Source organism: Taeniopygia guttata, chromosome Z (assembly GCF_048771995.1).
Source record: "Taeniopygia guttata chromosome Z, bTaeGut7.mat, whole genome shotgun sequence".
In the NCBI taxonomy this organism is placed as follows: domain Eukaryota; kingdom Metazoa; phylum Chordata; class Aves; order Passeriformes; family Estrildidae; genus Taeniopygia; species Taeniopygia guttata.
This window is the reverse complement of record NC_133063.1, coordinates 52,926,761-52,953,810: the sequence shown is the minus strand read 5'-3', so window position 1 is coordinate 52,953,810 and position 27,050 is coordinate 52,926,761. Positions and strand designations below refer to the sequence as shown.

General features: G+C 38.2%; 1 protein-coding gene across 3 annotated transcripts; it reads left to right on the top strand.

The window, feature by feature from the left end:
- Positions 1 to 521: 521 nt before the first annotated feature.
- On the top strand, positions 522 to 26,799 carry EMB (embigin). 3 transcript variants are annotated; one of them, XM_030258122.4, is made up of 10 exons: positions 522 to 880; positions 5,634 to 5,714; positions 8,702 to 8,782; positions 11,404 to 11,563; positions 12,756 to 12,844; positions 16,257 to 16,381; positions 17,305 to 17,581; positions 18,283 to 18,316; positions 19,987 to 20,051; positions 22,525 to 26,799. In XM_030258122.4, the coding sequence occupies exons 1-9, from the start codon at positions 799 to 801 to the stop codon at positions 20,018 to 20,020; spliced, it is 963 nt and encodes a 320-aa protein (XP_030113982.1). In that variant the 5' UTR covers positions 522 to 798; the 3' UTR covers positions 20,021 to 20,051; positions 22,525 to 26,799. The 3 variants fall into 3 exon arrangements, with proteins under 3 accessions (XP_030113982.1, XP_030113981.1, XP_030113980.1); XM_030258121.4 differs by having other exon boundaries at positions 601 to 880; positions 17,305 to 17,407; XM_030258120.4 differs by lacking the exon at positions 18,283 to 18,316 and having other exon boundaries at positions 601 to 880.
- The last annotated feature ends 251 nt before the right edge of the window (positions 26,800 to 27,050 follow it).

The following is a 27,050-nucleotide window of genomic DNA, read 5'->3' as shown; positions in this document are numbered from 1 at the left end:
GTACACATATGAGTGGGCTTACTAAGGTAAGCACACATGTATACAGAAAGAAAAGTGTAAACAATTACACTGAGCCATAATCAAAAAGCTGAGGAGCTTTTGCTAGAAATTGTGCTCACTGGGCACTGCTGCACAAGCTGGGAGATTTAGAAAACGGGATGCAAAAGAGTCGCAGCTTCCATACAGTATAACCCAGCTGTCCTGGAGCCAGTGACCCTGGAAGCTGTGTTCTCCAGAAGATCACCAGCCAAAGGGCAGGGGCAGACAGGCTCAGCCCGAGTCAATCTTCTCCGCGCAAGCCCTGTCGGAATCGTTTGCCACCGAGCCTTGGTCTTACGCAGGTGGTGCTGCAGCCACTGCCCCTCAGGGCCAAAAGGAAGCTCCGACCCGCGCCCCAGCTGCCCTGCCCTGCCCTGCCCCGCCGCCGCCCGGGGGTCTGCTGGGAGGCGCGGGCGCCGGCCTCGCTCCAGTGAGCCAGCGGCGCGCGCCCCCGCCCTGCCGCCGCCCCTTAAAGCGCGCCGGGGCCGCCGCGAGCGCATCCTCACGCTGAGGGCAGCGGCCGAAGGAGCAGCGGTTTCCCGGCGGCGTCTTTCTGGCCTGTTTTTTTTTTTTTTTTTTTTTTTTTTTTATTTTCGTCCCAGTGAATTTGGAGCAGCTTTGCTTTGCAATTGACCCCCGTCGCTGTTGGAGTAGCCGGCTCTCCCACAGAGCCGCTCCGGCCCGCTTGAGGCTTCCTCAGGTGTTGCCGCCCGCGGGGCGCGGATCCGGCCGAGCCAGAGGAGCGGCGGTGGCAGCACCATGCCTGCCAGCTTCTCCGGGCGCTGCCTGGTGTGCCTCCTGCTGCTGCTCTGCACCAGCTTCTCGGGCGGGAACCCTGCAGGTAAATGGAAACTCTCCCGGGCTGGGCACCCTCCGCCCTCCGTGTCGGGCGGACCGGAGCGAGGTGGACTGGAGCACCGCCTGAGAGCAAAGGTCCTCTTTGCTCCGCAGCATCCCCCCGGCTCTGGGGAGGACGTAGCGCTGCCCCGGCACGGCAGCTGCCTTTCGGCCTTGCCTGTGGGAGCGGCTGCGGCGTTTCTTTCTCTTAGTGGCGCCGCTGTCTCCCTCAGAGTTCGGGTGGGACAGCGGGAATCGCTCTCGCTGTCCCCCAGCACCGACGTGGTGGGCGGCCGCGGACAGGCAGAGCTGTATCAGCTGTCCTGTAGCCTCAGCACATTCTCCCTCACTTAGAGAAGGGGTTTATTAGCTCGCATATGCAGATGGGTCTTGTTTAGGTCCTGTCCTTACTGAGAGAAGCATTTAAATGCTGAAAAAAACCCTCAAAACAACCAACCCACCCCCACCCTCCACAGATCGGTAGATTACATTACTAAAATAGCAGTGTGCCTAATGGATTATGAGGGACGCTCCTTTGGATTTGTTTTTGTGTTTTTAAATGTAGCATTTAAAATCCATGAAGAAAGAGGGACTTCAGCTTTCTGGGCGCCGTTCGCATCTAGAGGCTTTCAGCAGTTCAGGAGCAGGCCAGCTGTTTCTCAGGAAATACGATCTTATTTCTTATGAAACTAGTAGATTTCTGGGGTTTTTTTTCTTCTTTTTGAGCATTGCAGGTTAGTAGAGAATGATTATAGTAGGAGTTACCGGATTTCTGGTGTTTGCTGTGCAGGGTGAGATTCTTGGAGAAGATCTTGCCAAGGCCAAGGGTTCTGTCCTGTGTGCATATATATATTTGTAGCTGAACATCAGTGCTGTGATTTGAATTCACTGAGGTTTAGCTGCATTTTCAGTGTGTGAAATACAAGCAGTTGTGTTTTCTTCTGCCTCTGTTGCACTTCTAGTACCAAGAAGACCACTACTGCTCCCTAGGTGACGGTACCTTCCGTAAAATTTCTAGTAGTTTCATATAATGTGAAAGGAAATAACACTTTGCACTTCTCAAGTCTTGTTCGAAATGCATATTTAAGTATGTACACAGACAAAAATCTGCTTCGTAGTTCTTAAGTCGTCTTTAAAATACGTGTGTATTTATGTACACATAGAACTTGAAATCCTTTCTAGCGGTTTACTTAATTGAGGAGTTTTTTGAGTGCAGATGATCTGATATTTGTAGGAATGTGTGTTAGCATGTGGCTAATTGCCATAAGATAGTTATTTTTGATAGCTGTTAATGCCAAAAACCATACCTGATGGTGGCTGAAGCAGTTTTAAGTTTATATAAAGCCATTGGTAAAATGACGGCCTCTCACTGGAAGAAACAAGACAAACAAGTGAATCAAACGGCAAAACCTTCTTTGTGTTTCCAAAAATTGCAGAAATCTGCCATCTTCCTAAAGTGGTGGGTATTGTGTGGTTTAGAGCAGATGTCAGAAATAAGCTTTAGTGCTTTTCATCTGTATAGGAGTGAAGGTGTTTTTTTCCAGACTTCATTTAAATGTTTTTACAGCTGTATGAACTAGATATGTGGCATCATACTGTGACTTCTGTGATGATTTAAATGAAAAAATTGTAGTTTACTCTTTCATTGGTTATTAACTGAATGTGTATAAGGCTGGTCGAGCACAGGAACTATCTACGCAGCTGCAGCAAAGGGGAAGTTCATGTCACCTGAAGGAAGAAGAGCTTAAAGTTGTTTTCCAGTGAAGTCCAGAAACTCTGTTTGTTTTGGAGATGTGAGGGTGCTTCAACCAAAAGAAATGCTTGCAGTAGAAGTAAGCAGAGAGAGCACTTGCCACACAAGGTTGTGTGCTGCAGAAAGGTGGATTGCGCAGTCTGCAGGCTTGTCAGACAGATGCCCCAAAAGCCCTATTAGATTTTTATTTTGAGATTATATCTTGACGAAGATATCTGTTTTGTTATTCTTATCTTAGTCATGTAACTCTTTAGTTACTTGTTTTGGAAAAATATAAACTATTGCTTTTATTTTGCATTGAGTTAAGGGTAATTTCTAGCTGTGGGAAAACTGTTGTTCAGAGCTTGCTGCTTTGTTTGGGTTACCTTTGCGGTTGTATTAATTTAGTTGCAGCAAGTGCTGCCAGATTGATTGAGGAAAAGCAGTCCCACCACATCTCATCTCTCACTTTCTGCTCCTGAAGAATTCAAGGAGCTCTGAGTGTAGAACACACCTCATTCCTTACAGACTTCGCTTCCAAGTTAGGTTTTTCTGGTTTGACCTGAGGGAACAGCTTTTATCAGGGTACTTGGGAGGCTGTAATGTTGATTCTCTGATGTCTCTGGGGCATTGGGACGTTCTGGTGGCTAGTTTTGGATACTACTGAATGCATGTGAACTTAAAAAGTATGTGATTGGTATTAAATTAAACAGTAAAATAAAGGTGTTAAATTAAACCAAAACGTTTTTCAGCCATTTCTTACTCAGCTGCTTTTCTGGCTGAAAGAGAGCAAGTAGGTTTTTAAGCCTGAAATTACTCTGGTAATAATAAGCATGGTACATCCATACTTTCTTAACCCGAAATACTGACTGCTATATGAAGCAGAAGTAATGTAGAAAACAAAATTGATTATATCATACTCTTGCCTATTCCTTGCTGCATGAAAATCAAGGAAATGAGATCTCTACATGCTACCACACTATTGATTAAATCTAGTGCAAAACAATTACAGGCTAAGGCATGCCGCTGAGACTCAGTAGTTTGTGAAGTTACTCCGCGCGACTTGCTTACATCATTGCCTGGCTGGATGACACTAATGGTGCAGTGCTGGCCCATCTTGACCTCCAGTGCTATTCCGCAAGTATATATGAGAGGAAGAGTGGTGCCGTTTTATCTCTGTTCTTCATAGCTTGATGTGTGGACAGGTAAGGTGAAAGATCTAGAAGCAGGGGTGACAAAAAAAATAACTCTACTTTCACTTCCTACATTAATCAAGGAAGAAAGCCAAGATGAGAACCCTATTAGTATGCAAACCACATTGCAGGTTATTTGCCTTAATTGCAGAGAGATAATAGAGCTGCTGTACAACTTGGCTGTTTTATCATCTTTGGGAATTTTAATTAATGTGCAGGTGATCCATGACGTACTTAGAATGCCTCAAGATGCTGCAGATACAAAAATTCACTGAGATCTTTCTTCAGTTGTACTATGAATATCAGAAAAGTAATAGCTCTCTCTGCTAAGTACCTCTGTCAGGCAAAGAATAAGATTGTCTTTTTACTGTCTGGCTCATAAACCAGCAGATCTTTTAAAGTTCTTTTCTAAACTGGAGGGCTGGGAGGGAACAGCCGGCTGTGGGACCAGTGGACTGATAAAAAAGTGGGCTGCTGTTGAGAACTACTAATGCTTAATTCTTTTAATGTTTTTTGACTACTGTGTTTTACTCTTGGTCCAAACCAGTTGAAGTATGATGGGCAGATAGAGACAGCAGATGGTGTAAGCCAGGCATGGCTGTGATGGAGTAATTGTGTTCTGGAGGTGCCAGTAGAGAATCTATAGGTTGCTTATTGGTGCTGAAATGGGGTAGGAGTGTTAGTATTGTAGGAAATGGCAGAGTGCTGACTTCACCTTCTGCAAAAGCCATGTGGTTCTCAAGTCTGAATGTAATGCAATGTGATGCAGCATTTCACTATTCACTTAAGAGTTTGACTGGATCCTTGTGGACCCCTTCCAATTCAGAATATTCTGTGATTTTGGGATCTCTGTGGGTTTGTTGATGTTTGGATGTCCAGAAGAGTTCATGATCCCAATTCCACCCCCTTGCTAATACTTTAATTACAAATTCAAAATCCATGTCTTTTCCTTGTGTGGCTGAATCACTTTCTCTGATTGCTATGGCACTAGCATATGTCATGCAATACCTTTGTCCGTGAAGATAGTACAAAATAAACGCTAACTCTGTCACCCGAAGGTAGAAATACAGGAATGAAGACGCACTTCCATTCTTCTAAGACATCTAGATATCTTGATTTTCTTAAAAGTGACACAACTACTAAAAAAGTCCTTTGCCTCTTCTGTTGCTGTTCTTTTTCCAGTCAAGAACGTAAAGCAGATAGTCTTAAATGGTTCTTGTGAAAACTGTATCATAGGAGGAGGATCAGATTTGCAATGGTACTGAGGAAAATTGGAAGTAATTGTTAGTATTAGATGCTGGAGTTACTGTTTGATACAGATGTCTTTTGTTTACTGAGGTGCTGGTGGAATCAAAGGAGGTATGTTCATTGCTTGTTCATCACACTAGATTTGTAAGGTTTTAATGAAGTCTGTACTCTATTGGAAAATCTGCTAATCTGTATTTAAAGTAATCAACCAATGTCAGTGGTGTAAGTGGTGTTTCAAAAAAGGATGTGAGTAGAGCTTAAAAAGCTGTTGGAACATTCTGAGGAGTGGCTTTGCCACTCTTAACTGCATAAGCTAACTGCAAGAAAAGAACTCTATACAGAAATTAGAGAGCAAATATTGCCTCCATTCTTTAATCTTCTCATGCCTAAAGTGAGCTAAACAACTAAAAAAAAACAATTGTGTATTTTTTAATGTGTGTGCTTAGAACTTGGGGAAAAAAAACCACAGGAGAAAGGCTGAAATGAGGATATTCTGATAGAAGTATTTTTGTGAATTATCTTTTTCTAACTCAGAGTTTCTTTAAACTTTTTCTGTTTTTTTTTTTGTTTGTTTTTTTTTTTAGATCCAGCTATGACAACACAAGATTCCAATCAGACTCAGGTGAATTCCGTAACGAAGATGCAACCTGGACATGACTCATCTGGTAATTGTTTTATTTCAGTACAGTCAAAACTCTAGTCATTTTTCCTATGGATATTCGTTTATCATATTGAGTCAGCATTTTCACACTTAAGTCTCTTGAAATAAGGTTGTGACTTTTTGGAAGAAACAGAAGCAGGTACAGCATCTAGGTCTTCTAAAGCCGCTGCAAGAGTTTAAGCATCATAACTATCTCCAGAACTGGAAAAAGCTATACAACTGCCAGTTTCATGTCCTGTTGCCCATAGGCATATATGGCTTAAAAGCAGGCAATGACCCTGGAGGTCAGGCAATGCCCAGCTAGTGGTTGTATTATAGCTTTAAGCCATGATAATTTTTAATATGAGAGCTCCTTATGCCTGTGTGTTAGTGAAAGGTATAAAAATGCCCTTGTATCATGTGCCTGCTAGCTTCATCTTTCTTAATTATGTCTGTGTCAAAACTGTCTGTTGTCTCTTATGCCTTAATGGTGTTTTAAACAGGGAGCTGATAATAAGTTCCAGACAGGACAGGAAACCAATGATTGTTGGTTCTACTTCTCCTTTGTCCATAAAGATTAGAGAATCAGAATTTCAGTACTGTCCCAAAGCTCATGTTGATTAGTGCAAGTCAAACATGAGCTAAGTTGTAGTTCTATGTGAATTCGATCAATTTCTGGCAAGTTATTTCACCTGCAGTTGGGGTTTTTATGAGGTAATGGTATTTATCTGGTGTTCATCTTCGGAGCTTTTTAGCACAATGTGAGAACTAGGAGTGCAATAGCTAATAGATTCAATAACTCTCTACATACATAAACACATGTAGACATACATGAAATACATAAAATGTTTCGTACAGTATGACCTCCTCTGAATATTTTCATTTGATACGTGACTTGAGGAAGAAGGTCAGTTTGAAAACCCTGTTTGTTGCAAGACACTTTAAAAGTTGTCTTATTTTTTCTGGCTGGATCTACCATATGAACTAGCACTGGTGCCTTCTGAATGTATTGTTGCAAGGGATTTTGGTGAAAAATCAGCTGGTGTGTGTACTGCAGTGGCATAAACTTAGCTGATCTGTGACAACCCTGACATGCTGTCTGAGTGTTTGTGCTTACAGGCAGGCTAAGATATGCCAGACCTTTTCAGCCTTAGTATTATTTCCTGGGTAAACATTTGGACTAGTTTCCTTCTCCATGGGGCAGAGATCAAGGCTTGTTGTGTTCTTGTCTACAGCCAACAGGACTATTGTCTACTGCTAAAGAAAGCTTTGATTTCTCTACTTAAAAAGCTGTTTTGTACTATCAGTTAAGATTGACAACAACCTACTGTCAACAATACCAAATCAAACAGCCTGAAGTTCTGTTCTTCTATACCAAACACCTTAATATACAGGTTTATTTTTACTTAAACTGATTGAAGCTTGAGGGAAAGTATGAAAATGCAGATGGAGCTAGCCAGAAGAAGATTGATTGCCAGTGCAACAGAATTCCTTGTGCTGTGAACTTGACAGGATGTTTTCTTAAACTGGCCGAAAACGAAAAGGCAGGTGTACCTCTGCTTATGCCTTCAGATCCCCAAACCACTAGTGGGGACCTCCTTCAGCACAGCCAGATCCTCTCAGCTGTAGCTCACAGGCATGCATTTAAGATTTTTACCTGAGAGTTCAGTATTTTATGGAAGGGAAGAGAAGGAGTAATTCTGATGAGATGTAGGCTTTTAGAGATGTTATTTCTATTTTGCAGTATTGATTTGGCCACCCAATGCATCTCTCAGTGGGAAGGCTAAAAGTGTTGTCCAGCTCCTCTATCTTCTCAATTGTGATAGGGCATCTTTACAATCCATGAAGTGCAGATGTAATCAAGCTCCTCTCCTTCTGAAAAAAACAGAATAATTTTCTCTTACAATGCTGTGTGACTAGGCAGAATCAGTCTCTAACTACTGTTCATACATTTCTGCAATGCATTATGAAATATTTGTCAATAATTTGACTTTCCAAGCATGTAAAAGCATGTATGGCATAAAACATTTAGTTTCTCTTTTGAGGTGGTGGTGAAATTTATTTATTTATTTTCATCAGCTTAGTTAAAAGAAGATTATTGTAGCTGGGCTACATCTATTAGAGCTGCAGTTTATTAATTTGCTTACTTTCTCTGTTCTTGAAATGTGTGCGAGTGAAAGGAGCAGCCTGTCTTAGAGTTGCTTTATCAAGCTTTGTAGAGCTTTGTAAAAGACCTTATACTCTCTGAAGGGTATGTAATTCAGAGCCCCACCAAAAAGGAATTTTGGTCACCATACACCTTGTGAATGTAGGTTTTCCTAACAAAAGGAGAAGAATATTTTTAGGTCAGCCATATGATGGTTACTATTGGTATCCTTTCTTTGTAGAAGGGTATTGCCTCCTCTGTATCAGAAGTTTTGAGAAGCAGTGATGGTCTTTGACCATTTTGTAGTGGACCACAAGGTGTTCTTTCCTCTTATTTCATTAAAGCAGCACTTAGATTAAATTGTCTACCTCTGACTTCCTGGCTGTGTTAGATTGTAGTAGCTTGGGGAATGGCAGCATTCTCTTGTTCTGGGCTTTTTTGTTGGGTGAGTTTTGTTGGTTGGTTGGTTTGTTTGGGTTTTTAAATTTTTTCTAAAGCGTATTACTTTTTCAAGAACTATTTAAACATTGACGTAGTCCTGTATGTAAGCTTGACTTCTTGAGTCAAGCTGTAAAACAGCGATGACGTTTTAGATACTGACATTCACAACTGCAACATTATGATAAAGCTAGAAACCTTTATCTAACAGCGTAATTGCTATAACATTAACCCCCACCACACTGCTGCTTTAAGATTACAGCTGCTAACACAGGTTTATTAAAGGATTGCCACAGTAGTCAGCACTTGGCAAGGTCTGTTTTCTCCTTTCAAGGTTGTTACAACTAATAATTGCCAAACCATAGTGACACCACTGTGCGATTGTTTATAGAGGTAACTTAGCTTTGTTTCCACCCAAACCTTGTTAGGTCCTGATGCTGCCACACAAGAGCTCAAGCCAGCAAGCAAGCAGAACGCTAATGTGTCAGAGTATGAGATTGTCCTACCTGGTGAGTTTGTTACTTTTTGTCTTAACAATTATTTTCTATTGTATGTGAGTACACACAAACTTTCATATGAGAAGCATCTAGAATGGCAAGCTCTTGATAAAATGAAGGTGTTCACAGTGAGCATGTGATGAGCCCAGTGAAAGGTAAGTACTTTTATGTTATTATTAACTTCTCTGTTCTGGTAATAACTGTTTTGCAGTGGAGAATCAGATTCCTGTTTTTATTAAAACTAAAAGTAAAACTAATTCATCTCTCTTCCTCCAAATCAATTGAAATGATATTTTTTGGACTAGTGAATCCACTTGGAGAGACCACATAAACTAGAGTACTTGCTGAGTAGCAGGTGTTAATTTAACAACACTGCAGGAGTTAAAGTGTGGAGAACAGCAAAAATAAACCTGTTCCTAATGAAGTTATAATCCTAATATGAAGTTCTCAATTGCCAGATAATATTCTAGAATAAATTTATTGGATAGCTGAATAAACTGATCTAATTGAAATATCTCTGGAAGATTTGTAGAGAATTGGTGTGACATTTTAAGGATGTAATTTTGCAGCATTTATGCTGCATTTTCTTCTAGCAGGAAACTTAAAAGTACTGTTTCCTGTTCTGGTATCTGCACTCTTAGTACAGGGATGCCCCAAATATCAGTCTTGCTATTGGTTAATCTTAAACATCATCAGTTTTTATGTTTCATTCATTCAAATTTTAAAATTTTATAAGGGATAGATACTGCTTTCAGCTAGTGTAATTAGTCTGACTGTGAAACTTCTGCTGCTGTGAAACCAATTCCAGTTGCAAAATTATTTTGATCATAAACAACCTCAACAAGCTGAGTTACGCTTGGCTCTTTTATTCAGCCTAATTGCCCTAATAAATTAGTTTCTTCCATTGCAGTTGCTCTTCAATGGAAGACTGAGGTGCTACACTTGTAAGTTTATCTCCAGTTCAACAGATCGAAAGTATTTTGGCCAGCACTCACAATTCTGGATATGCTGTTCTTCAAGTTGTACATGTCTCTGCCAGACCCAGTACAGTTCACTTACTCTGGATCTAGTGCTGTCACTCCAGTGAGACTTCGCTGCTGACTTAGTAATGACTTGCATTACTAAGGCAGTGAGCTGTACTAAAAATGCAGCAGAAGGAGCGATGGGTGCTGCTGCCTATTACCTGTTCCCAACAAACATCTCCTGTAGAAAAGCAGGTTGAGTTAACCTTCAGGCAACACAGTCAGACCCTCACACTACACTCACCACAGCTGGCTCAATGAGAGAGGCAAGAAAGGCTCTTTTTGCAAGGTTTTATTCCAGTGAGGTCACATGAGGCTAAAGGGAACCTGGTGAGAAAGAGAACCACCATGGGTTGCAGGCAGCTTAAGAAGGGGAAGGGCTGGGGGACAGAGCTAAGGGCTGGGCAGAGGGGACTGGTCTCCAAGGGCAAGGGCGAAGCCACCAGGGGTATCCAACCAATGACGGAACAGGGAAAGGAGAAACCTGGGGAAGTCCATGGGGGAGTCTGTCTTTTCGCCCCAGAAGGACTCCTGTATGGTAGTTAGTCACTGCCATCACCAGGGCAGAGGACTTGGGAATTGACTGAGAGCAGAGAGTTCATGGGCTGCTACACTGTACTTTAAAACTTCATTTTCTCTTGGAAAGAATGTGAGCTGTGCAATACATCTATTTTTTTTTTTTTACTACCATATACTACAGAATATATCTAGAATTGACGTGATACATGCATAAATTTTCTTGGAGTATTTAGATGACTAAGCACACTTCTATCCAGAAGGCACGAATGAAAAGGCCAGTTATGAAATAAAATGTCAGTACTAATGGGTAAAACATCCAAAGTGTTTTCTTATAGAAGGCTGTTTCTATGGATCAGAGAAGATATTTGCTGTTGATACCTGCTTTTTGGATGTGCTTTTATGCTCAGGAACCTATAGTCATAAAAAGCAAAAAACTGACAGGTTTTCCCTACTGTATTGGAATATGTTCTCACTGTAACTCTGCTGACTTGCCAGGAAGGCAAAGGTGGCCCTCAATGAATTTGAAGAGGATATGAGGTCCACTTGAGTAACTGTAGGCATGAAAGGCCTGATTCAACAATGTTAAGATTGCAGATCTTATCAATAGCTTCCCTAGCAATACAATATACCTGTGATCTCACAGTATAATAAGTCTGCAACTGGCTAAAATCCAAATAGTTACAATTACTTATGTCTTAGCTCTTCTTGATGTTAATATAATTTTCTATATCCATATTAAGTTCTTAAGCTTTTACATTATTTAATCCAAACCAAAAATGTTAAGTCAGTCTTGTAAGTCTGTCTTCATTGCAGTAAAATGAGTATCTGTGCTTCTGTATTAGGGCCCCCTAGGAAGTTTACATACAAAATAGGAGTGTGTTAATTTTGTAAAGGGATATGTGTTTTAACTCAGGTATTACTTACGAAAATTGCTGTGAAACTCTGATTTTGCAGGGGCTTTTTTTCCCTGGAGAATATAAAGAGCACCTGTGTCCACCTGTAATCCTGTATATGTTAACACAGCCTCTGAAGTTTCTTCACCCAGAATGAGGAAATATGTTTTTTCATTAAATGTTTTTAAACTCTTTATAGGTGTGTCTGAAAAAAATATCTCTTTGGCCAATCCAACTAAAGTTGAACTTACATGCAAATTAGATGAGAATTCCAATCTGAAAAATCCTCAGGTGACTTGGAAAAAGGGAAGTGAAACAATCAGTCACACCAGTAAAACTCAGAACAGCTGGACCATTGAGTAAGTAGCATTCTTTATGTTGTGATTTGCAGATTCTAATGAATTACCATCTTATATACAGTGCCCAATACTAGTAATATGTATTTAGGAAAGGGAAAAATGCAGAGATGAATCAACATACTGAAGCAGTCAGAAAGGAGAGATTGAAGGTACCTTAAGCCTGGAGGATGAGCACCTGTTTTTCCTCTAGTGCATGAAAAACAAGTTTTTTTTAAAAAGAGAACATAGAATAATGAAACAGTTCCTTGAAGTCTTGTAATTCTGTTCAGTAAGTGAAATAATAATCAGTCTGAGATTAAAACATTTTAGCAATTTCTCTTTCCACTCCCTCCTTTTCCACATGCTCTTTTCTACCTCATTGCTAGGCTACGTCATTTCTACCTTTGCAAGGGTCTGGAAGGCATCAATGATCGTTTTCTTTCCTTCATAGGTAACAAAAAGTAGAAGTGAGATTTACAGTAAAGATATTTTGAAGGTTTTCTTAAGTCTTTCAGACCTCCACAGAAGCTCAAAAAATGTTGTAGAAGCCTTTTTACAATTGATACAATTTATTGTTGTTCTTTAGAATTAGGCCAGTTAAACATTTTAACTGATTGGTCTCCATTTGATTTCTGTACAGCTTTAAGAGAAGTAATACTTACATAAAATTTCTATTTTAAAAATTTTGACGAGAATATAACTGTCACTTTCTTGATACTCCATGTACACAGACATGTAAATCTTTTTCAAAGTGACAGTAAAATGTTTGGTTTGCTGGTGGAGAAGATGCTGGAATTCATTAGATGAAAATACTTTAAAACTGTTTCTTTATTTTGTGTTGAAGAGATTACATAAATGGTTTGTTTTTCCTAAAGCCCTATGTAGGATATGCTTCACAGTTCACATGGAGAACCCATGTCTAATTCAGTAATCTGTAGATAATGCTACTTAAAGGTGGCCTTCCATCACCATGAAAGGTAAAAATGTTGTTTATGATCCAAAGTGTGCTTGTGCTTTTCTGTTTTCTTAAAAACATTATGCCATTTCTGCATTGCACTAGACCTGAATCCTAGTGTTTCAGTGGTGGTATGTTCCCTGCTCCATTACTAATCCTTACTGTTTTCTTTAGAATGATAACTAGCAGTCACTTGTGGTGGTACAAAAAGGAAATATAAAAAAACCTCCAAATTCATGAATTTTTTTTTTTTTTAAGATTGACCATCTCAGGGAGCCATGAGCTGGGAAGTTACACTTGTATTCTGAAGGCTGAAAAAGAAGTCAGTGCTACATTTCATTTGCACGGTAATTTAATTGATTTGTATTTGTTTAAAATTTTTGTTCCAGCTGACTACTGCAAAGCTGTGTTAATATTCTTTCTGGATAGTATGGAAATTGTAATGCAATTTGATAAGTAATGGCTAATACAGTCAGGCTAAGTGAGAATAACTATTGAAGTAATTTCATTAGCATGGATTGAAGAATTTTGAACCAAAACCTAAAAGCCTTTTAAAAAATTCTAATATACAAAAGAGCATACAAGTCTGTTTTTTACTCTTGACTAAGTGATTTCCCCTTCCCTCTCCATCTCTGAAACAAATGTGAGTACACTTCACTTTCTGGAGCATGGGATTAAAGGATGGTGGCTTGGATAAATTTCTTCAAAAAGCAGAGCCAATAATTTGAAATTTGAGTCTGAGGTTAGGTGTTAAAAGTGAAGTAGTGATTGGTAAAATGGAGGCAGGATTTAAAAAATTCTGTTGGCATTTCTGAAACACAACATTATTGCTTTAGTGCTTATTTTATTCTGTAATGGTATAAGAATAGTACTTAGATGAACAATTAGTGTGCTTCATTGAGCAGTATGAGTGCCCTTTCTTCTGTTTTGTTGTCTTCTCCAATAATGTTACCTGGAAGTAGGAGGTAGGTGAAATTCAGATCCATGGGAGATATGTGGAAATGATAATACAAGTTGCTGAACTGATGAATATCTCTAGTGGGAGTTACTCCTTTCTCTGTTCCTACCATCCAAATTTTGCGAAGAGGAAGGCATGCATTTCATTTGTGAAGATGGATATAGGAGAGATTTTCCCTAAACACAGGCTCTGAGAAAACCTAACTATTCAAATCATTACCCTAACCTTAGCTAAATTAAGCAGTGGGGCTCTCTAATTCTTAAGCTGCCAAACTGCCTTTGTTCAGTGGGATATCCAGTAATAAGACTTGAGGAAACTTGCAGGCGTTCAAATGTCAAATATTGAGACCTGCTTTCAGACCTTCAGTCAGGAGAGACTAGTGTTCGGTGCTCAATAAAGACAAAGTTGTAGTTTATTCAGGCCTTTTAATATCTAAAAAATAATTATGTATTTTTCTTGCCAGCGTATGGGTAAGGTTTAGTCAAATAGCTAACCAAGTTGGTGCAGATGGAAAAAAATCCCAGGAGATCTTATCTTTTTTTTAAGTACATAATAACTATTACAGTAAGGGCAGCAATGACTCAATAGGAAAGTCATCTTTTCCAGAGCAGTGTATAGGATGGTTGATCTATTGTAGGAAGATCAGAGAACTGCTGCATGATGGTTGAATGCTGCCACTTCTGATGCTATAAAAAGTACTGGCTTGATGCTTTTTAAGATTAATGCAAGAGTGAAGGAAATGGGAAAGAGAAGTCCTTGAATCTTCCAGTCAGTAATGCAGGGAGAACAATTTTCAAACTGAAAGATGAATAATGTGTTGGTATAGACTCAGTGGCTTAAGTCATCACTGCTGTAACTAACTGCAATACCTTTTCCACAAGGCAGTTCTGAATTATTGCATGTGTTACCTCTCCTCTTCTTTCCCCCTGATTCCTGGCCTGATTTTGAGGAGTCGTGTTTTTTCTCAGGTTTGCAGAAAACACTGAGATATTTACAGGTTCAAGTTAATAAACACAGAAGACAATAATAGGTGTTATAAAATGTTGTGAAGTGCTGCTAGACTCTAAGAGTGTAGAACAGATTAATTTCTTTGCCTTTTGTTGAGGGACCTTTAAGCAGCAGTTAAGGTATGTGCACCATGAAATTGCTCTGGTTTTTAAAACTGTGTGGAAATCTGAGTGGTGTACATGCTGGTGCTGACACCTGTCTGTTTCTTCAAAAGTTGGCTTTCTCTGTGCAGCAGAAGTATTTTGTCATCAAATTTGGTGTCATCCACTTGCAGAAATACCTGTGATAAGCCTTGCAGGCATTCAAGGATTAGCTGTTACAGAGCCAGATCCTAGAGCTTGTAATGGATATTCATATCCTTAATCATGGCTGATGTGGTCACATGTATTACTGACATGCTTATGGCTGAGCTTTGTCACTCACTAGTGTGGCGAAGTATCTTTGACTTCCACATAAGCATGTTGTGCTGGGTGTACAGGGTTTTTTTTTCCTAACCTGCTGGTGTTTCTTGTGCTCTAAATTGCAAGGGAGATTGCAGCAGTAATTAGTGAGGTCATCCCTATAATGGCAGCAGAGAAGATACACAGCCAGTACTCTTTTAAAGGATAGTGTTTAATGATTAAAATAGATACGTTGAGAGAACTTCACTAGTAGTCTTGATATATAGTGCTGCAAATTTTGAGACTGAAAACAGTGTTCTTATTAACAAATTGGTTTCATATATATTTCTGTATAGGAAACGTAAGTTTGAATACACATGAGAAGTAGACTTTAGTGGGAGAAAAAATAATTTGTGCTAACCAGTCAGGAAGGGGTGAGGACAAGAACAATCTTAGCTTGTATCAAATTGTTCATCATAACTGCTGAAAGCAAATACTTGGCCTATTTAATCTAGTGTTATCAGTAAAATCTAAAGTATGTACTGGATCTGTACTTAAAAAATATAGCAATGAAATTTGAAGTAAAATTTAAAATTAGTGGATCTGAGGAAGACATATTCGTAAACATCCTAATAAAGAGGGAAAGGAAGGGGAAATACATACTTCAACATAATGCATTTGCTAAGCTCTAGCAGTATTTATAGGATAGTCTCTATATATTCAATAAGCTTTCTAGGTACTACATGCTTTTGGAAGTTTGTGGGGCAGAAGCAGTTACCAGTAGCTCTAAAGTTAGTCTGATTTCTTGTTGACTGTATTCTGTCCTCAGCAAGATTGGACCAAAAGTCTTTTTTTATTGGCATGCACCCAAAAGTCATTGCTTCAGCTCAGAAATGTTTAACTACAAATCTCTATCAGTCTGCAGCTTTTTCTCAGTTACAGAACCATTCTCTGTATGTACAACATGTCAGATACCATTATATAGTCACATTGTGACTGAAATAGACTTCTAGCAGTTTCTGCAGATGGAGTGAAATTGCAGGAAAATTACGTTCGTTTCTACTGTACTAGAACTGAAGCATGTAGCTGGCAGCTGCCAAGAAAGGGAAAGAGGAAATGGGCAAGGGTAGAAATCACAGTCTGATTTTTCTTTCTCTTGACATTTGGTATTAATTGGCAACTTCCAAGATCACGCAGCAGCTGAAAACAGGATTCTGCTAGTCTTCTGCACAGATTATATATCTGAAATAGCTGCCCAAAATAACTCCTCGTGTCATAAATGATAGAATCATGAGGGTTTTAAATAGAAAAAGTGAATGGAGTACTATAAATGAATACCTAAATATATTCTTTGTAACAATAATGAAAACCTGTGTTTCTCATGTGATGATTTTTTTTTCTCCTTGTTCTTAGTACCAATCATTGATGGAAGAGAAAAACCCATAATCTCTTATGAAGGGGATATAGCTGTGATGGTTTGTACAACTGTGTATAATCCCAAGGCCTGGGCCTGGTATATGACCAATGGAACTGAGCTGGTAAGATCTCCCTCTGTTGGGCAAGCAAGTATGACAAAAAAAAAATTATGTATACTTTGTACTTCACTGCAAGCTCTACAAATCCCATTTCCATTAACTTTAGCAGAAACCTTTATGGAAATGGAAAAAATATCTGTAGTATTTACAATATTCATTTTTATAGGGATGTAGTTTTTTTGATCTGGTTTGTATGTTTCTTTCTGAAAAAGGCCCTATCATACTCTGAAACAAGGTGAGTCTTGAGAGACTTTTTTGACTGTATTTATACTGGTTATACTACTCAAGTCTTGCTACTGGATACAAAAATAATCGTACAGCAGGACATGCTTTCACCTCTAAGATGTTGTAGGACCCTTTACTTCCTCCAGGTACAAGTAATTCTATTTCTTAGCCTTATGACCTATCTAGAAAGCACAGCTTCCTAAAACACTTCTTTTTAGCCCTCTTCTGAGGCCGGCGCTGTCAGCTGAGAGAAAGTAAAGAGATCCGTCTCTTTATATGGCTGGAGACCAGTACTGACTTTAAGAGTATCAGTGTATTTCCCAGTGAAGGAGAGCTCCCTCTTCCACTTCCTTGAAAGTATGTGTTTTATGCTGTGGTGAAACTCATGCATTAGTTCTGGCAGCCAAGGATGCCTTTGTCATTGGAGAGTTGATATCGCTAAAGGTGCCTTTTGTCCAGTCTTAAATAAACTAAAACAGGTCAGACAATTTGCCCACTGAAACTTCCAGTGAGTTTAGAAGGAGTTAGGATGTCCAGCTAAAATAAGCCCTTCCCTTTAATGTGGGGTTATTGTACTTCATGAATGCCTTTTGTTCCTAATTCATTGCACATATTTATATAGAACTGAATGTTGATGTGATACTGTTTGATTAAATACCTCCTCATTACATTATTAAGACTTGCAATATATTTTTTTCTAGGTTCCCATTGATAAGATGTTACCTGTGGACAAGTTTCGAATTAAGAGTCCATCTGTCAGTATAAACCGTTTGGAGGTAGTCAAGCTTACCAGGGAAGACTGTGGTGTGTATTGGTGTGAAGCTGCTTTTGAATTAGGGCCCAGTAAATCAAGATTTGAACTTAGAGTTCTGTCCATCGCAGCACCTCTCAAACCCTTTGTAGCAGTTGTGGCTGAAGTTGCTATTCTTTTAATTAGTATTGCCCTCTATGAGATTTATTCGAAAAGGAAAGCAAAAGGTAAGTTTTGGTGAGGGGTTTTTGGTTGGTTGGTTTGGGTTTTTTAATTAATTTGTAGCTTTCTGTTGAAATTACAGTCAAAAGTGGAAAAGACCTAAAGTGCAGCGTATATGAAGTTGAGTCATTTTCACGTCTGTATTTCTGCTAAAATTCTTTGATCTAAAGCACTGCTATGAAAAGAGCTTTCTTTAAGCAATACTTATCCATAACAGTTTTGAAAGAGTCCTGGGTTTTTTTCCCCCTTACAATACAAGAGATTTTGAGACTATAATTTTTGGGGGAATGCTTAGGAATGGAAGCAATTCTTGGTAGCCTTGATTAAAGAAGTTTCTTTAAAGACATTTTGTAAGAAGGAGAAATGCATGTGTCTAGTACAGACATAAATTCATGTTGTCTATATTTTGAAATACAGAAATATATAAACCTCTATATAAGATGATTTGTATTAAAGTCAGACTAATAAAACCTTATCAAAATAAGCTTTTTCACCACTTTGGAGGTAATTCCCTTGAATAGATGTACAAGGTGATCTGAAATACATATTTAAGAAAGCTTACAAAATAAATAACATTTTGTTCTTATTAAACAATTGCTAAATGTACTAAACATTATTGTTTAGTATTTAAATAATAATTTAAATAAACAATATTCTATTGTTTATTAAATGGATAATTCTATATAGTAGCTCTTTTGTTCTGCAGGAGGTGAAAAACAGTTTGACCAAATTGAGAAACTGTAAGCAAAAATGTTCCTATACTCTAGTTCAATATTTGTTCTTATGTGTATTTGCACTGTATAAAATTATACCTTGTTTTTGATCCCATTGGTAAGGGGGATGGTGGTCAATGTGAAAGAAGGGTTTATTCTTTTCCTTAAGAATTCCTAATTTCAGAGTGAGCAGAACACTATTTTCTAAATGGAAATTGATTTTGAAATTGCAGTATCTTTTTTTGGTGGTGTTTTTTTGTTTGTTTGTTTTGTGTCAGTTTTGGATTTTTCTTGTTTCATTTTGTGAGAACACCATGTGTCCTCATTAGAAGCTCATTCTGGAAGACTATAACTGCATGGAAATAACTTCCAGGTGAAAGTGTAACAGAAGTGTCTGTTTTGTGGGTTTGTTTTTTTTTTGTTTCGTTTTGTTTTTTTTTTTCAAAGTGTATTTGTCCATGTTAACATGCCTTTCTCCACCATGCATGTGGTCAAAGCCTTAACTCTCATATCTAAGCCTGTAGTTGCTGGGGTGTTGGGAGCTGGCATTGTTGGCTGTTTTGGGTGCAAATGCCAACCTCTCAGGAGATTTCACACTGTGCTGGTAAGCTTCAGCTTCCTGTGCTGTGTTGCTGTAACCAAAGGAGCAGGTGTAGGCACTTCTTGCTGTTCTGCTGTTCCAGGGTTTGTGCTCCCATGCTGGCTCCCCTGTCCTTAGGATCTTATATTTCTTCAGGCTTGCTTGCTAAAGTATGCTGTACTTGTCTCTCTGCCCATCCCCTGAAGCCGGGTTCCCTTATCTAACCTGTTTACCTCCTAAAACAAGAGGAAAGTTGCCTAACAGGTCATTTAGATGGGTCCAGTCTACTCTAGTTTTTGTCATCTTGATCCCTTCTCTCCTGCTGTGTTTGTTTGCCTTTTTCTTCTGACCCTTTCTTCTCTTTCCCTCGTAGATTTTTTTCCTGCAATGATCTTTGTATTGTCCTGTATTGTATTCACTTTCTTATTCCTTTTTTCAGTGCTGAAGATATATTTTGGTGCTTTTCCATTTCCCTGAACAGACTTAAAGCTCCTACTCAGTTACAGTATAAAGTGGGAGTATATCTTGGGAATATAGTATTCTATTACACTGCTGAATGTTTGGGGATATGTCTTGAGTTGAAAATTGATCAATTGTCTTTATTGTGCAGCCTGCTTCTCATAAACATACTGAAAATACTAGGATGGTAACACAGAATAGTTCACTAAAATACTGGTTTTGCCCATGGGGGATGTGGTTCTGTACAGCTGCTTAATCTTTGTGTAATTCTTATATACATGCATACAAGGAAAATTTAATTAACTATGTACTTCCCTGATTCAAGAACTGAAAGTTATTTCAACTATTGGCTGTTTAGAAGATGGATTTGTGTACTGGAGAGTGGCTCCAAAGGAAAATGTCTGGTCTGTTATGTCAGGGGATGACTAATACAGCTGTATTTGGTTGATGAGTCTATAATTAAATGTCACATCCAGAAGTGCGTTTAGGTTGTAGCCTAGTGAATCACAAACTTTTTTTTAGCAAGAGAACTTTCTATTCAAGTGTTTTTTGTGATGCACAGCATAATAGCTAGTTTCAGTTATTCCAGAAGGAAACTGGGAATGATTGTGCTGTCTTACTGTTCAGTTTTGGAATTTACCCATTTCTTCTTGTGTAGGTCAGAAGACAATGTAACTGGGAGACAAAAGTAGTTCTATGCAGAGAGGGAAGGTTCCTTTAAAGGTGAGTAAGAGATGAGGGACCAGAGTTTCCTTTTCTCTTGAGCAGCCTAATACTAGGACAAAGAAGTCCGCTTTGCCATCCCAATCTTTTTTTTTAATGTGCGAGCAACACAGTAATTATAAAATTGTTTAGGTCAAGTAAGATACAGTTGAACAAGAAATCAAGTTCAAATAATTTAAACTCAATTGTGTTGTCATTGTGATTTACTAGTTCTGTTAACCCATGTAGTCTTTAAATTGGGACCCAGGTTAACCTGCTTGACCTGCTTGGTCATGAAAGAATCCAGTGAATGCCAGGGAAATGCTGAAATGCATAAGAGGTGCTGCTGTGTTCAAAAACCCACTCTTTCCATCGGTATTTTGGGTGTCTTTATGAAGGAAGGATCCTCTGTAATAGCACACTGGGAATATGAAAGTTCTGGAGAGATGTAGAGGAGTCTGGGAAAGAAGACTGAGCTTAATAGACAGTGACTGGAAAGGACTAGCTGTAGAATGAGGAAGCAGAATGTATGTATGTTGCATCACCTTCGTTGCTGGTGGCAGGAGCAGCCCTGGAAATGGATCAGCTATGAGCGTGGCAGTAAATAAAATAGGAACAGGTATGACTGGAGTGCTCAAAAATCAAAGTTTAATAAAGAAAAAATAAAAGGTGTGCTAACAATAAATTCTCAATAAAAACATGAGCTATACACTGTACAGAGCTACTCCAGAAGATCATAAAATGAGATAAGCACAAATACAGAGGGCAGGGAACAAATGAAGTGAACAAAGAGAAGCAGAAACCGTACCTTACACAGAACACAAGACTAATCAGAAAGCAAGGTTCATAACATAACCTTATATGGAACAATTTAGTCTGCATAACCGCTGTTACCATTCCTTCTCACCCTAATTTGTGGGGAATGCCCAGAGCACAGCCCTGATAAAGCTGTATAATGAATTTCCTGATTTTCTGCCCTCTTCACAGTCTGATTATAGGCTGTTTCTACTTATGCCATCTGGAAATGCTTGTCAGAGCACTCTGTCAGTTGAGGACCAATCCTACACACACTTCTCTTCTGCATCTGGCACCCCAGTCTCTGATCTGTAGATGATAGGTGTGAATGACTTTGCATTCATGTGACTGCTGGTTCATCCTCACCACAAGTCTTCTACCTGAGTAAAGACTGTTACCATACCCTTTGTTTTAAAGAATAGAAGGAAACATGTCAGGTAGAGTTCACATAAAAAGAGTAACAACTCAGAAAATGATCCAGAACAAATACTTTCCAAGATTATGTGGTCTCTGTTCCTCCTAGGTTTAACCCCAGCTAGCAACTCAGCCCAATGCAGCCATTTGATTTTACTCTCTGGTGGGATTGGGGAGAGAATCAGATGAGTGAAAATGGGTGATCTTAGGGGCTGAGATACAGACAGCTGGACAGAAGAAAGCAGAAGCTGAACAGAAGCAAAGGAAAGAATTCATTCACTCTTTCTTATGGGCAAGCAGGCATTCAGCTGTCTCCAGGAAAGAAGGGCTTCATCATGTTCGAACATGTGTTATAGCTGTTTGGGTTAATCATGAAAACAAATGCTGTGACTCAGAATGTGTGCTCCTTCCACATTTCTCCTTCTTCCCCCATATTTACATGCTGAGCATGATGCCCTATGGGATGGAGAATCCCAGTGATCAGCTTGGGGCAGGTGCTCTGCCTGTGTCACTTCCCAGCTCCTTGATTCCCCCAGCCTTCTTGCTGGCAAGGGAGAGGACAAGGCCTTGTGATAGTGTAAGCACTTCAGAGCAATACCTGAAACATTACTGTACTATCAATGCTCTTTCCAGCACAGATCCAAACCTAGCATTGTACCATATGCTGTGAAATAAATTATTCCAGTCAAAACCAGCACACAAGGATTTCTCTTATGTTGGATTTGAGGTTTCATTCTTAAAAAGTTCTTTTGACATCTAGCACTGAGTAGATAAATAAGGATTCTTCTCAGGGAATCACCTGCTTTGTCTTCATATACAGTGTCAAAAGTTTTAATGTCTTTACATGATAAATGCCAGTTGCTCTCTATAATTTCCTGAAAATAGGTTGTAGCAAGGTGGGGATCAGTCTCTTTGTCCAAGTACTAAGTATCAAGTTGTAGTACAGGAGGCAATACCAAGTTGTATCAGGAGAGGTTTAATTTAGTTTGGATATTAGGAAAGCTTTATTCACTGACAGGGTGGTCAGGCACCAGAACTGGTTGCCCAGGGAAGTGATGAAATCTTCAACCCTGGGCCTGCTCAGAAGGTGCTGAGTTAATGGTTGGGCTTGCTGGTCTTTTGTAACCTAAAGAATTCTGTGATTTTATTTGCAAATTGGACCATTAAAAAAAATGATATATTGATTAGAATTAAGTTTATTTTCAAACAAATACGGGAAAATATGAAGCAGCAAAATAACAGAACTTGTATTATAATGAAATGTGTTTATTCTTTTTTATTGCAGGAGATTTAAGGCAGTAGAAGTGGAAATCATCACAAAGCTATAGAAGATGTATGCAGCTACTTAAACATTCACTATGTTTTGAAATAGAGTCCTCTACATTTGAGAAATAAGACTCTTTTAAAATAGCTCTGAAACGACTCATTTTATATAGATGATAATAGGATATATTGTACTTAGATGTTTATCTGTAACATTTTACTCCTAGCAGGGTGTTTTTTATGTGATTAGGCTTACTTTTGGTTTATGATTGATCTGTTTGATTTTTATCTCCTAAATTGGAACTAGTGTTGTATTCACTGAAAAAATGGTTAATGTAGAGTGGGCATATTATCTGAGTGTTATAAAACTGGATACATACAATTGATAAGTATTTCCACCAAAGAAAATGCCTTTTACTAGCTGATGAAGCAAATGTAATGCAGCTGTTTTTACCAAAGAAATGGTGAAAGGGAGATCTTTATCAGGGCTTAAATGAAACTTTTAAGAGTTGTGATTTATTCTGAATAGTAAATTGTGTTAATTCTAACTTTTCTTAGCTTCATTCTCAGTTCAACTATATTGTAGTCCTTAGTAGGCAAAACATTAAGCTGCCATACAGCTCAGATATTTCACAGAATATGAAAGAAGTATTGGGGATACAGTACCTTCTCAGACTAAAACTGCAATAATTCCTTCTGCTTGAAAAAATTATTGCACTCTCTGGGGCTGCAAACCCAAGTTATTATAATTTATATGGAATGCTGAATTTTCAGGAATATACCTATATATGCTTCTCATCATACATACTGTCTAGTTGGTATTTCTGCTTCTTTCAGCAAACTGTTGTTTCTCAAACTCCTTGCAAACCATGCAGTGGATCTTGAGCAGCTAAAATTTCCAGGACAATAGGATGAAACAGCATTGAACACCACAACTGCTCTTACACAAAAAATTTAACACTGCTGTTAATGATTTACAGTATTGCTTTTGAAGAGTGAGTTGCCATAATACTGTTTAGCTACATTATGCATTCAGCAATTGAAATGTTTAGCTAATAAGACAACAGTTGGTTTCATCAGTTGCCTTTGCTTGAAATAATTAAAGCATCAATTTTGAGAGGAAGAAATAAAATCTTCAGAAAAATACCTTTTCTCCATAAAAATCTAAGGAAAAATGCAGCATTTGCAGACTCCATAAGAAAGTGAAAGAAGAAAAAAAATACACAGAACTTCTTTGTACTGGTCATTTTTCTTTTGAACATAAAGGAAGGTAAAAAAAAGATAAAACAGATTGAATTCCCTTCCTTGATTTTTTTTTTCTACTTTACTGTTCTTATGGGTTTGAAAAATACCAGAAATCCTAGCCTTAGCTGTTTTGTTGGAAATGGGAGATAAAATCCAGTCAGACCTATGCTTTTTTGGTTTTCATAATTCGTTTTCTAGTCTGAAAAACTACAAGTTAAGGTCCAAATAAGACACAATGAGAAATATAAAAGCACTGGGTGATTGACTGTAAGGAGTGAACACTGATACAGGTTCCCGTTGCTTAGATACTGTTTATTGTATTTTTGCCTTGGAATTTCTATGCACTATTAAAAACAGAAGGCATCTACAGTTTTTTATATTAATTTCTCATTAATATAATTGATGCTTTCATTGTAGCAAGTAAATGTGGGCAGTTTCAAAACTTTTACTTCTGTAAATGTTTGTAAATTGGCACATTTTAGAGTTTGTAGTAATTTGCTTCATGTAGGCAGTTAAATAGTAAAAAAGGAAGTCTTACTTAGAGAACTAAGAATTACATTCTGAATAACGCAGCATTAATATATTTTGCAAAGGAAATGAGACTAGATACTGTCTGGGAAAAAAAACTGCCAGTTAATCAGGAATAGTAATAATCTTTCTGCCTTCATATAGTATTCCTACTTGATCTTGCAGTTGAGCTGTAAAGTCTTGGCTAACATAGGCAAGTTATACAGACAGATAGTTTTTTGGCATTAGCAGGGAAAACCTGGATTTTGCACGGACTTTAGAAGCAGCAAATCTTAGATCTTCTAGGACTATATTAGCTTGGTCAGAGTGGCTGCTGAAACTATAGCTTTGTCTTGACCTACCTGTAGCATGTTCTGCTTACTTTTTCTGAGGGTTTGGTGTTTATTTTTAGGTTGGTGAGTAGTTTTTTGTCATTATAATGAGGTTTTTTTCTATGCATGTTCTCCTAGGTTAAACCCATTTGGGCTTGCCCTATGGAGGGGAATAACAAGCAATATTTAAATGGTAACTATTAAGTAATTGACATAATTAATGGTCAACTTCAAAGGCATAAACTCTGCTTTTCTTGCTCCAAGTACCACAAGAAACTCTGGAAATTGTGAAATTTATCTTTTGAGAAGTATGTGTTGTTTATGTTCAAAATATTCCCATTGCAGTTGCTTTATGATCTTAGCATTGAATAGAACAAAACTTTTTAACTTTAAAAAATCTTAAAACTCTAGGCAGTGATTTTTTTTTTTTTACTTCATTCAAGCCAGGAGATACCAAATAAGATCCATAACAATTGTGAAATTTCTTTCAAACAGCAGTTGGAGCTAAGTGTACGAATCCACAAAATTAGTTTTAATAACAAAATATTGACAGACTTACATGGGTAGCCCGAATCTTAAAACTACACGTGTTTAGCAAATTTAGTCTTCCAAGATTAAAACCTTTTCTTGCAAGTGGGGATATATTACTGGATTTTAGACCAGCAAAAGTCTTACCAGTTTCATAGAAGAAAAGGTTAAAATCTGCAAAAGAATCCTGAAGGGCTCTTTCCTAAAACTTCAAGATGCTACAGTGCATATTCTTCCTGCCCTTTGGAACAAAGTAGACACAAGCAGAAGATGGACAAATATTAGAAGAGCTTCCAAACTGGGGGTTCAAATAGAACTGCATTAGGTCCCATTACAGAAGAGATACTAAACATTTCCCTGCAGTTGTTCAGCAAAATTGATTAGCTGTATGTCCTTTGACACATGTAATCCTGGGGAAGAGAGGGACAACTCATCAGTACTGATGTTGCTACTAGAATCAGCATCTGTGTGCCTCTTTCTTTTTCAGCCAGAAAAAGTGCCTTTAACTTGTCCCTTAGAGCCTCTGAACAGTTGACTGCTGAGCAATGAAAATTGAAAAGAAACTGATTGGTACCTTAAGGGCAGGGGAGGTTTTTTTGAGATGAGTGGTACTCTTAAGTTTTGAGCTGCCCAGCATGTATTGTCTGACCACAGCTGCATGATGATTCAGTTCTAGCTGTATGCTCCTCTGAAATGGGAAGGTGGGGATTGTGAGGAAGCAACCAGATGAGAATGTTGTAGGGACATGGGAAGGAACTGCATTTTAGTGTTGTGTAGGGGTCCAGAGGGACAGACAGCAGAAGCTAAGGCGACTTACTATTAGACATGTACAGGGAAGACTGAATGCACATCTGTAGGAGAAAACATGTTTTCAGTTGTACCACTCAGACTGTGTAGGAAGTTTTGTACAGCAGCTGAAAATAATGTGCCATTGCTGAACACTTGGACAGATGAAAGCACAAAGCTAAATGAGATGTCTTATAAGAAAACTAGAAGTTACATGCTTAGAAAATACCTCTCTGCTAGTTTAAAAGTTTTGTAGTCTTGTTATTTCATTGTGCTAGAATTTGCATACATAATTCTTTGTGAAAAAAATAAAGCAACTTCCAAGTTCTCAACTTTACAACTTCTAACGGAAGGTCTTGACTTGTCAAAATTTGCTGTTGGCAGTTGAGTTCATTTATGTAATTGAATGTTTGTTCTGTCATACCCAAAATTACTTCCTTAGAGAAACTTCATCTGCTTTGTTTCTGCATTCAGCTTTATATATAACGAAAGAGATTTTGGGTTTTTTTATTACTGAGGATATTTCTATCAACTGATTTGCTGAATTATTTTCAGATTGACATTAAACGTTAACAGTGCCTTGAAGAAAGACATTTGTTTACTGTAGTTTATTTTGTTTTTTTCTTTTGCAATATGTCTGTTAAAAGTTTTCCTCTGAAACTTGACAGCAAAATCTGTTTGTCTTGTAAAAGACTACTAAGCCTAACGCTTTTTTCACACTTGCCTTATTTTACATTCTGATTCTATATTCTGTGGTCACACAACTGTTCCAATGTATTACTTAAATAGAAATACCCTCTGTTGGTTTGATATATCACATAATGAGGATGGCAGTTATGAATAGTGTGAATTGGTATGTGTACTTAGAAATAATTTCAATAAATTTAATCATAAAGTGATTCTGATCTTATGCCTGGTGTCATAGAGAAACAAAATCAAACTCCCCATTTTTAAAATATTTTTTAAAAGTTTATTTATTTCTCCATACCTTCAGATCTTTAGACCCAGACTATGCATTTGCTTAATTACCCAACTGTCTTTACTTTAGATCTGTTACCTTCTAGATGGAAATACCAAAGACAAAATAAAATCCAAGTAATTCCTTTTTAAATGCATACACTGCATCTGGTCTAGATTCATCCTTTGTAAC

What these genes read in the sequence shown, in the direction of transcription:
- EMB (XM_030258122.4), top strand. Translation starts at nt 799, where the DNA reads ATGCCTGCCAGCTTCTCCGGGCGCTGCCTGGTGTGCCTCCTGCTGCTG. An exon ending in CTCGGGCGGGAACCCTGCAG is followed by an intron (nt 881 to 5,633) that starts GTAAATGGAAAC and finishes TTTTTTTTTTAG; the next exon opens with ATCCAGCTATGACAACACAA. An exon ending in TGCTACATTTCATTTGCACG is followed by an intron (nt 12,845 to 16,256) that starts GTAATTTAATTG and finishes CCTTGTTCTTAG; the next exon opens with TACCAATCATTGATGGAAGA.